General features: G+C 42.4%; 1 protein-coding gene across 1 annotated transcript; it reads left to right on the top strand.

Moving 5' to 3' along the window:
- Positions 1–770: 770 nt before the first annotated feature.
- HMGN1 (high mobility group nucleosome binding domain 1) lies at positions 771–7,638 on the top strand. Its single transcript, XM_065943471.1, has 6 exons — positions 771–1,009; positions 1,343–1,375; positions 1,461–1,490; positions 1,573–1,623; positions 4,591–4,719; positions 6,427–7,638. The coding sequence occupies exons 1-6, from the start codon at positions 995–997 to the stop codon at positions 6,472–6,474; spliced, it is 306 nt and encodes a 101-aa protein (XP_065799543.1). The 5' UTR covers positions 771–994; the 3' UTR covers positions 6,475–7,638.
- The last annotated feature ends 3,779 nt before the right edge of the window (positions 7,639–11,417 follow it).

Genomic DNA, 11,417 nt, shown 5'->3' with positions numbered 1-11,417 from the left:
AGTGCAGGAGAGGATCGGCCGGCCAAGTGATCTAAGAGTGGGTCCACGCGTCCTCGGCTTGGTGTGTGTCGGGACTCAGGCGCCCACTGAGCTCCTGAGACGAACCGCCAGCACCCCCAGCCCCTCAAGGAACGGACGACTTTTTTAAAAAGCTATACGAAAATCAGGGGAATCCGATTGCGAATCCAGCGCCGTCGCAAAGACCCGCGCCTGCGCAGTGGCGCCCCGCGCGGACTTTTCCTTCCCACGACCTTCTATCCCGCGCCTGCGCATTAAGACCTACTCCCCGCAGGCCAGCAAGACTGCAAATCTAGTAGATAGCTTTTCTTACCGACTGAGGTAGGGAAAATTGGTTCGTAGTTAAACCCGTTGTCTCTCCCTTCCCATTTTGTGAACTATAAACCTTCCAACCCAACTGCCCCTACAGAGAAGGGACTCTATCCTCGGGGTTTCCCTGGCGCTGGCTGGCGACCAAGTAACCCGGAGGGTTGTGGGTGGGCGCACCAGGAGACCACGTGGCGGGCGTCCGCCAATCAGCGCGCAGACCGCACTTTGCGGCTCGGCTTCAAACAAACTACCGTGAGGCGAGAGCTGCCTGTGGGGCCCCGCCCCCTCGCCTGGGTCTGGGGCCCCGCGAGACGGCGGGAGGGTGGGGGCGCCGAGAGCGGGGGCGGGGCGCAGTGGTCGAGTGACGGCCGGCCTCACCTATTCGGGGTGCGGGCCGCAGAGCGGTGGACCCCGCAGCCAATGGGCGGGGGCTAGGGCGGGGGGCGGCCCGGCCGGAGGGGAGGGGGAGCCCGCGGCCGGGGGACGCGGGGGGAGGAGGGGGCGGGCTCCCAATCCGGTTCCATCCGGTTCTCCCACCACCCCCGCCGCGGGTCCCAGCAGCTCGGGCGGCGGGAGGAGCGGCAGCGGTCCGGCTACTCAGCTTCGCGAAGGCTCTCGGCGCGCCGCGGCCCTCAGGCATCCGGCTCTCGCCCGCCCCGCCGCCACGATGCCCAAGAGGAAGGTGAGCAGTGGCCGCGTCCCGCACACGCCCACTCCGCCGCCCGCCGTCCTCAGAGCCCCGCGAGGCCCAGGCCCGCCGCTTCCTCAGCAGCGCTGGGCTGGGGAGGCGGCCGGACCTGCGGTGAGCGGGCGGGAGGGCTGGCGCAAGGCGGCCTCGGTGCTGCGTTCTGGAACGTTCGGCAGCCCGAGGAGCCGGGTGCGAGATTCGAACGCGGCGGCGGGAAGCCGCTGACGTCACGCGGACGGGCATTGTTCTTGCGCGCGGACAAGCCCGAGGCGCGCGGGCACTTTTGTTCACGGGCTGTGCCCACTCGCCCTCTCCTTTCTCCCGCAGGTCAGCTCCGCCGAGGGGGCGGCGAAGGAGGAGGTAAGACCCCGCTCCGCTCCCGGGGGTGGGCTAGGTTTCCTCCGCACCGTGCATTCCTTGCTCATTTTTCTTTTTTCTCCCAAAGCCCAAGAGGAGATCGGCGAGGTTGTCAGCTGTAAGTAAAGCGAGCCCCCTAACCTTTCTTTTCCGCGGGTTCGAACCTAGGGAAGAAGCTCAGTGTTACCTTTGTTTTTCAGAAACCGGCTCCTGCAAAAGTGGAAACGAAGCCAAAAAAGGCGGCGGGAAAGGTAGGTTTCAGACTCAGCCTTTAGAGATCATGGTGTCTATGAATTGTTGGAGGTCTCTAACGGTCACTGCTGGCCCCGGAGGTCTTAACTTTGAGACTCGGCAAATCAACCACAGTTTAGTGTCACAGTCTCCTGAAAAGTTGTCGGAGGGTTATTTTATTTACCACTGGAGTTTTATGTTATAATAATTTCAGTCAATAGTGCCTTTTGTCAGTTCAGTGGCTCAGTGGCGTCCGACTCTGCGACCCCATGGACTGCAGCATGCCAGACCTCCATGTCCGTCACCAACTGCCTTTTTTAGTATGAGTAAAATTCAGTGAATGTGGTCCTCATCCTGGCATACGGGAATATAATGTATCACATTAGTGCTGCTCCAGAATTTGGGAAATTTAAGACAACTGAAAATATTGAAGAAAAACTTTCACTCACCAGGGAAATCCATTCTTTGTGTTGTGTATGTTATGGTTAATGGTTCCCTGTTGGTGGTTTTCTGTTGCATGCTTGGCCTTCCTCTTCTGAGTATCAGAAAAGCTAGGACTGAGGCCAGGACATGGGGACTGTGTAAGTTTTTGCCTGTGAGGTTCGCAAGGCAAGGTAAGGGATCATACCTTAAGTGCAGGGGGAGATAAAAAATTATGTTCTCTGAGAACATTCCTCTTCTAAGATTATTTTATATAGTTTATGTGAAAGTTCTCTAAATTGTTTTATCCTGACATTCTTTGAAATGATCGTAAATAGTGTTGCTCTGGAATAGATTCCTGATTGCTTTATTCACATGGCGAGTGTTTGGGTAGTTGTTGGTATTTGTATTTTGAAAACCTAAGTTGGAACAGCAAAATCTGTGTACATCATTTGTGACTCATTGGATCTAGCATTGATACCACCCTCTAAAGCTCTTAGTTGTTCTACAGGGGAAATTCATGGTTAACTTCTGTTAACTCAAAACTGAGGTGAAAGTTTGCTTTTAGAAGCCTCCTCTCCCCTCAATCTTCATTGTCATCTCCCCTTTCCTAAGAGTATAGGTGAAAGCTAAATACTGAATAATACCAAAAAATTTTCCCATGTCTTTATTTAAATATTCTACAGAGCTGAATATAAAAATTTCAGCGTTTTTCCAATAGAAAGTTCTGTTTTGTGATCTTTTTAAAGTGGATTTAAAGAAGGTATAGGTGTAGTAGGCCCACTTGGAATTTCTCAGACCTGAAAATGAAGAATTCCATACGAAAACTCAGTAAAGGGAAACTTCATGAATGCAGGGAAAATAGTGTATCTTGTCGGAAAATATCCGCATGTAAAGTATGCTATTACTACTCATCTTTTATTATTTATTATTTCAATAAACCAATTGGCTAAAATGCTATGCCTGTTTTCTCTTACATCTTTTTTATTCACCTGTCTCTGTTTTGATCTGTCCTAAAAGTTTGGGTTTTGTTTTGTTTTTTTAATGAAAACAGTTCAGGGACTTCCCCGTGGTGAGTTTGTTAATACTCTTGAGTTCTCAATGCAGGGGACCCAAGATCGATCCCTGGTCAGGGAAGTGAAATTCCACACGGTGCACAGTGCGGCCAAAAGGAAAAAAGTCAGATTTTACTTTCAGTTGTGTTTGGGACCATTGGATTTAATTAACATTTTTCTTCCCTTTCAGAGGCCAACAGGTAAGTTTTTATGTGTTCCTTGAGAAACAAACCTGCCTGCTCAGTTTGCTAAAGGAAAAGTGATGGCAAAAGAGAAGAGTTTTTTTTTTCTCTTTAATTTTAATAAAGTAGTATTGTCTTCGTAATTGATCCACTTTAAAGCCTTAAACAGAAAGTAAAGTTTTGGTGTATTGATTACCATGCTAAAGACATGTAGACTTATTTTGTTTCATCTCGATTTCCAGCTGTTAGTAGTTAAAAGTGATATTTCAGTCTAGTCTGTTAATCCATTTAAGGTTTTATATTTTTATGCTTCTCTGACAGCAGTTATGATATTAATGAGAAATTTAAAGCAATCAGATTGTTAAACAGTTATTTTTAAATGCAGAAAGTATTGTGATACTTCATGATGTGTCTGTATGTAGCAGTGTTGCCCCAAATATGCTTTTATTAGATAACTTATTGTTTATTCTAAAGATACTCAGTTGCTAGAGGTTGACTTGCTGTCTTGTATGGAATGCCACTATTGGCACAGAATCCATTCCACTGATCGCCTGCCCCCTTAGCATTAAAGTTGTCAGGTCTTTTGTATCTTTGTGGCTCTTTAATGCAAGTATTGGTCAGTATTATGCAACTCACTGGTGACTTTACTTAATTTGGCTGTTAACTACTTTCTCTACTTACAGGAAATAAATATTTGTTAGATTTCTCTTTCCCCATTGGTGGATGGTATCCAGAAATACTGTTGTATATTATTTTAAAGTGGCATAACCTTTGAAGGTCTTTTATCATCATATACCTGTGCATTTTCAGATACTTCATACACCTAAATGAAATGATAAGCTCAAAGTTGGTCTTTTTAGCTGTTGATTATGTATCAAGGGACTAACTGTAGCAGGACAGTCAGTCTGACCCTACAGTATACTGCTTTTCTCAGGTGAATCCTCGGGACAGTGCTTATTTGACAGTCTGATCGTTGTCCCCACTTAAAGGTTTGGGGGTGGGTAGGGTTACAGGGGCAAGGGAGAGCCCTCCAACCATTCCTCAGTTCCGCTGTTCTCCTGTGGAACTTCAGAGAATAGTGGAGAGGGGGAGTTGCTGGGGCTTTAGATGTAATTGTCTTGAGTCTGGTGAGGCTTGGTGTGCAGGTGCTGTTAGGACCTCAGCATGCAATGTGGTCCTGTTTGCGGGGGGCTGACCTTGAAGTGTGTCCTGTAACTCAGACTGACGAGCAGCAGCACTAACGCAGCTATGGTGGGGACAGTTTCTAGCAAGTCAGAAAATGTTGCAAGTGCAGAGTTGATCCTTAAATACACTCTTACTCTTATCACAGGATAAATCTTCAGACAAAAAAGTGCAAACAAAAGGGAAAAGAGGAGCGAAGGGAAAACAGGCGGAAGTGGCCAACCAAGAGACTAAAGAAGACTTGCCTGCAGAAAATGGAGAGACTAAAAACGAGGAGGTCAGGAGTGTGTGTGTGATTAATTTTGACTCTGAACAGTGGATAATGCAGCAGATAAGACAGTCTTTATAATATTGAACAAAGTTTGTATTCTGCTCCAAGTGGGCAGAATATTTTTTATGAATTTAGATCATATTTTAAATTTTACCTGTAAATGAGTTTTTTTACTGTAAATAAGAAATTGTACACAGAATTTTACATTCATATTCACCATTTTTATTGTATACATGTTTGTTTATTGCTAATGAGATTTTTTTTTTAAGATTTCATTTAGTAAATGATATTTCTTTACATAACGTAGGGATTTTGTTTAAACATTCTAATCTTTTTTTAATCCCAATTGCCATGTAGATCTGTTAATAATCTTGTTAGTTTCTTTTTTTTATATATAAATTTATTTTTTAATTGAAGGATAGTTGCTTTACAGAATTTTGTTTTCTGTCAAACCTCAACATGAATCAACCATAGGTATACATACATCCCTTTGTTAGTTTCTAACATTCTGGATGTTCCTTTAAAAAATTTTTTAATCCATTCCCTTAATGTTTCACATTTTTCTCATTTTTACATAATGAAGTCTTTTTTTAAAGTAGCCACTTCTCTAGATTTAGGTAGTAACTTCGATCAATTGAAAGGGTTGATGTCCTCAATCTATGCTTTTAAGCTCTGAAAAAAAGATTTTACCTATAAAAATAAGTGGGTTTCAAGGTTGTGGTAAATAACTAATACAATTATAAGGGGAGAATGTCACCTTCTAATCCCTTTTATCAAACTATAGTTGATTCTCATTATCCGTGATGGTTGTATTCTATAAGGTTGCTCCAAGTACTGGATAGTTGCACGTAGTGGAAATACAGGGTTAGATTCTCAAAATACACTCATTGCAACATTTCCATCAACAGATCAAACCATAACCTTAAGTGTGTGTGTGCTTAGTCACTTCAGTCATGTCCATCTCTTTGCAACCCCATGGACTGTACCCTCCCAGGCTTCTCTGTCCATGGGATTCTCCAGGCAAGAATACTGGAGTGGGTTGCCATGTCCTTCTCCAGGGGATTTTCCTGACCCAGGAGCAAACCTGAGTCTCCTGCGTCTTCTGCCTTGCCAGGTGGCTTCTTTACCACTGAGCCACCAGGGAAGCCCCCAGCCTTATGTGTATTCCTGCTTAATAACGTGTTTTTGAGAAATCATACAGAACGCAGGGCCAAGAGAAGCTGCACTGTAACTTGTGCTTCAGTGAAGCTGTCCGTTGTTGGTTTTCTCCTATAGCACACCACAGCCTTGTTGCACATAGTCTTGGATAACACTAGACTTGTCTGGTCAACATTTTCTCCACCATGAGGACAGAAAAAAATGATACGTGTAGCACTAAATAGACCGTGAAATAGATGCTTGCTTACAGTGTTAGAGCTGAAACAAGAAGGGTTAGCTGAGACTGCTTGTCAGGTGACTCATGGTTTTTACTGCTGTGTATTTGCACAAGACCGTGGAAGTGCCATCAGTATTGATTTGGGTTTACAAGTAACTTTTAGTGAGTTGGTGAATTCACCGGTACAGAATCTACAAATATTGAGGATTGAATGTATTTTTAAGACTTAATAGTACAGTGAGGAAAGCTTACATTATGATAAATGCTAAATATTGGTGACTTCATAGCAATGACGCAGGAGTCAAATGTTTGATCACTTTTTTTTCATTTGATTGCAGAGCCCAGCCTCTGATGAAGCAGAAGAGAAAGAAGCCAAGTCTGATTAATAACCACACACTCAGTCCTGTCAGTGGTCCCTGTTTCCCTTCTTGTACAATCCAGAGGAATATTTTTATCAACTATTTTGTAAATGCAAGTTTTTTAGTAGCTCTAGAAACATTTTTAAAAAGGAGGGAATCCCACCTCATCCCATTTTTTAAGTGTAAATGCTTTTTTTTAAGAGGTGAAATCATTTGCTGGTTGTTTATTTTTTGGTACAACCAGAAAATAGTGGGATATTGGATATGGGAGGCTTTGATTGTCTTGGGTGTCAGCTTAACATTCCATAGATGGGGGGTAGCTTTTATATCCTATAATACAAAAGCATACTAAATGGCAGTTTGGAGTCAGTTGTGCATTTAATGTCTTGAACACTTTAAATTACTTCTCTTCCCATATTGTTTTGGTAGAATTATTTCCTACAGCAAACCACTTTTTGATCTTGGCTCTCCTGGTCAGAATTTTGTGCACTATACTATAACATCTTTGGTCGTGGTAGTCCAGTTTTCCTAGTAACTTGGTTAATGTGCTGTGAACGATTGACAGTTTGGATATGTAGTGTATATGATATTAAATTGTGAATCAGTGGGACTTATGTAACAACATATCAATATTTGAAGATATTGGTACTTGATATCCTGTTAAGGAAAGTTTGCTCCAAATTTTAAGCTGGAAAGTCACTGGAATAACTGTTAAGAATCACAACTACATGATATTTTAGATTTCTGGTACGTATGTGAAGAATTGTGTACAAATTGAAATGTCTGTGTAGTGATCCTCAAAACAACCAATAAAATCTCAGTTATAAAAGAATTCCTTGAAATGCATAAGTTCTGGTTTAAATTTTATATATATATTTATTTTTGGCTCAGTGACTTAAAGGATCTTCATTCCCCCTCAGCAGTGAAAGCCTGAAATGTCCTGACCCTTGGACTTCAAGGGAGTTCCCTAGATTTTAAAGAATTGCCACATTTGTTCTTAAAATCTTACTAAAATTTTGGAAGAGTGAAATGCTTCCTTTTTTCTATAATACTTCTACAGTGTACCTTGCAGATATTTTTGTGACTAAATTGGCTTATTGGGAAATGAGCCACTTGTCCTCTGAAGCAAAATAAATGCATAATTACTTACTTTTCTTAAAAAGTAAGCTTTAAATACTGAGTAAGCTAGAACTACGTGTGTGTTTGCATATTTTCAAGACTTGTTTTCATGTGTATTGTCCTGTTTTCCTATCTAAATAGTCTTCAGAGATAATACTGGACACCTGTGCTGATTTGGTAACTGCAGAAGTGGGGCCAAAGATAGCAATTTGCAAGGGTCAGCACTGAAGAGGGAGAAGCCATGGAAGAGTTTAGAGCTCTCTACACTTGATGTTACGTCACATGTGGATTTGATGAGTAGGATGCAAGAGTGCTTTAGAAAGGAGTCCTACAGGGTCATAGAGCTCTGCGAAGGCCATGTGCCATTTGAATGGCCCCATAAGATCAGAGTTCACAGGAAGTGGCAAGATGTGGCATCTTAAAAAGTGAAACTACAGAAAAAAATGCAGAGGACATTGATTTGGGTTGATCTGGTACCCAAAACAGGGCTTTGGCAACCCTTGGAGAATGGGAAGATTCTTGATCCTGACACCAATAAAAGTGTTGGTTGTTCAGTCATGTCTGATTCAGGGACCCCATGGACTGTAGCCCGCCAGGCTCCTCTGTCCATGGACTGTTATAGGCAAAAATACTGGAGTGGATAAGCCATTCCCTTCTTCAGACAGTTTGTAAGTTTTGATAGAATAGGTCAGTGTGCATATGCAAATTTAAAGGAGCTGAAACATTTTGCTGTGTGAATGGCTACTCATGCAGTTTTTGGGTACCAGAATTTCTAGCAGCTATTTTCTCACAGGTTAAGGGGTATCTAAAAAACCAATGGGAAAATAGTTTTAACCCTGTAATCCATCTGGCAGTGTTTATTGTACTACCCATCCATCCCACCCCTAAGAATGTGATACATGTTTACAGTCACAAGTATTTTCTTATTCTGAACTCATTGCTATAATAGCATGTGTAAAGAGACATTAATTTTCTAAAAAGTATTATGACGGTTAAGGTTTTTTGACTTATAGGTTGATACCTAAAAGAAATTGACTTTGCTGTAGAAAATTGGAATGAAGTACTTCTAAATCCTTGGCCTTTAAGCATTGCCCTTTTATAATTTTTTTTTAAATGATAAAGTGAACTCTTAAGTGGATGTTCCCCTCAGCTGTCAGAACTATTACTTTAAAAAAACTGTCTTAGGTATGTATACCTATGGCTGATTCATGTTGATGTTTGACAGAAACCAATTCTGTAAAGCAACTTCAATTAAATTTATTCTTCAATTAAAAAATAGATTAGGAAAAAGAAAACCACTTAGAGGCATCTTTTCTGGGATTGGTACTTGGGAAAAGTTTCATCTCCTAACACTGAACAACTAGTTCTGAACAACGAGAACCGAGTGATAGGAATGGTTGAGTGGACATAGTTCAGCAGTCCTAGAAGGACAAGGAAGAGAACTGTTTACTAATAATGATGACAAACCAGGGCTTCCCTGGTGGCTCAGCTAGTAAAGAATCCACCTGCGGTGTGGGAGACCTGGGTTCAATCAATCCCTGGGTTGGGAAGATCCCAACTGGGGAAGGGAATGGCTACCCACTTCAGTATCCTGGCCTGGAGAATTCCATGGACTGTATGGGGTCACAAATAGTCGGACATGACTGAGTGACTGACTTCACTGACAAATCTTAGCCTCATTTGTTAGCTAGGGAAGTCAGCAAGAGCTCTGTATTTGGGCTTGTCTGAGGTTGGATTTGACCTTCAAATGAGTCCAATTAGAGGATTTAAAGCACGAAGCCTGGTGCATGATGCAGAGATGCATGATAATCACAGAGGCCCCAGAAAAGATTTGTAGGGGCGCTGAGAAACATGCAAAAGCCTGTGAGGTTGGGGACAGGAATTATGGGATTTGGCAGGTGCAGGGAGGAGAAATACGTATGTATGTGCATCTAGTTTGAGTACAGGGGCAATCCGTGCTCACTGGGGGGAAAATCGGAGGAAACAGACAAGCTAAAAACACCTGAAATTATAAATTCACTCTAGGCAACTATTTAAAGATGTGTTTTTCTCAGATCCTTTTCTGTGCCTATATGAATTTACAAAATTGGTGTCATACATTCTGGTTTTTTTCTTTTTTTGGTTGTGCTAGGTCTTCATTGCTGTGAGCAGGGATTTCTCTAGTTACAGAGAGCAAGGGATACTCTAGCTGTGGAGCTTTGGCTTCTCATTATGGTGGCTTCTCTTGTTGCGGAGCACAAGCTCTAGGGGCATGGGCTTGGTAGTTGAGGCTCACCTCCTTAGTTGCTCTGAGGCATGTGGGACCTTCCCAGACCAAATATCAAACTGCTGTCCCATGCATTGGCCAAGTGATTCTTATCCACAGTACTACCAGGGAAGTCCTTTTTTCCATTTTTATTTTTTGCTTTTGGCTGAGCCACATGGCTTACAGATATTTCCCCAACCAGGAATGGAACCTGGGCCCTGGCAGTGAAAACAGAGAGCACCGACCACTGGGCCACCAGGGAATTCCCTCTGCATCCAGTTTTGTAGTCTCTCCCACACTGTGAACTTTTCCCCTCGGTTAATGAGTATTCTTCCATAGCATTTGTGAGCACTGCATAGTATTTTATTTCAAGAACGTAATTTGTCAGACATTTAGACATTTTCCCCATTAAACAAGCATTGTGAAACTGAAATATGGGTGAGTTCTATTAACCTCTACAGATAAATTCTAAGTATATATCTGCCTATTACAATTCAGAGTTGTTCCATCACTTAATTGCAAGGCAGCTGAGAGTTTCAAAATATTAAACTTAAATAGGTAATAAAGAATCTTAAATAGATGATGGGAAGCAGCTCAGAAAGTAACAAATTGGTTTTCAGGTAATAAATGTTTAGGATTACATTAAAAAACTGAAAAATACAAATCATTTAATCCTGGAAGCTAAAAATAATTGTTTTCAACATGTTGAATTTCTTCATATATGTTTGGGGTTTTCTGTAAAAATTTTTTTAATTTATTTTTGGCTGTACTGGGTCTTTGTTGCCGCTCGGACTTTTCTCTAGCTGTGGTGAGCAGGGCCTACACTGGTGCTCAGGCCTCTCATTGTGGTGACTTCTCTTGTGGAGCACAGGCTCTAGGGTGCCTGGGCTTCAGTAGGTGCAGCTCCCAGGCTGCAGAACGCAGGCTCAGTAGTTGTGGCCTGTGGGCTTAGTTGCCCCGCGGCACATGGAAATTCTCGGATCAGGACTGAACCCGTATCTCTTGAATTGGCAGGCAGATTCTTTGCCATCGAGCCACCGGGAAGCTCTGGGTTTTTCTTTATTTGTAAAATGTTTTAATATTAGCTTAATAGTTCCTTGTATGGCTGTGCCATAATTTGGCCCCTACAGTTTTTTTAATTAGAGATGATTTTACTCACGCTCAGAAGAAGTACAGTATACTAAACCCCTGTGTTTCAGTCAACCAGTCCCCAAAGCCATCCAACCGTGACCAGTCTAGTCCATCCTTCTTATTGTGAAGCAAATAAAGATGGATATTTTAAAAATACCTATAAATAGGAAACAAAGTGAACAGAATGTACAGGAAGCAGATATTTACATAGGCGGTAAAAATTGTTCATTTATCTTTGAAGTTTTACATGTTTGGTCAGGGTTTCATGCAGATTCAATTTAACAAGAAGCTGCTATTTAAAAAAGACAAGAAAATCTGGTGTGGTTAGTCCCACCTGTAACATCATCAGACGCTGATTCCACTTTTTTTTTTTTTTAAGTAAGAAGGTGTTTGGAAATTTTTGGAGGGCGTAGAAATGGAACATGATTGGTAAGAAAGTTGCTAGGGAGAAGGGAAACCACAGTGCCGAAAGTTG

The sequence above is a fragment of the Muntiacus reevesi genome, chromosome 8, assembly GCF_963930625.1.
Source record: "Muntiacus reevesi chromosome 8, mMunRee1.1, whole genome shotgun sequence".
NCBI lineage: Eukaryota > Metazoa > Chordata > Mammalia > Artiodactyla > Cervidae > Muntiacus > Muntiacus reevesi.
This window is presented reverse-complemented; position numbering and strand designations above follow the sequence as displayed.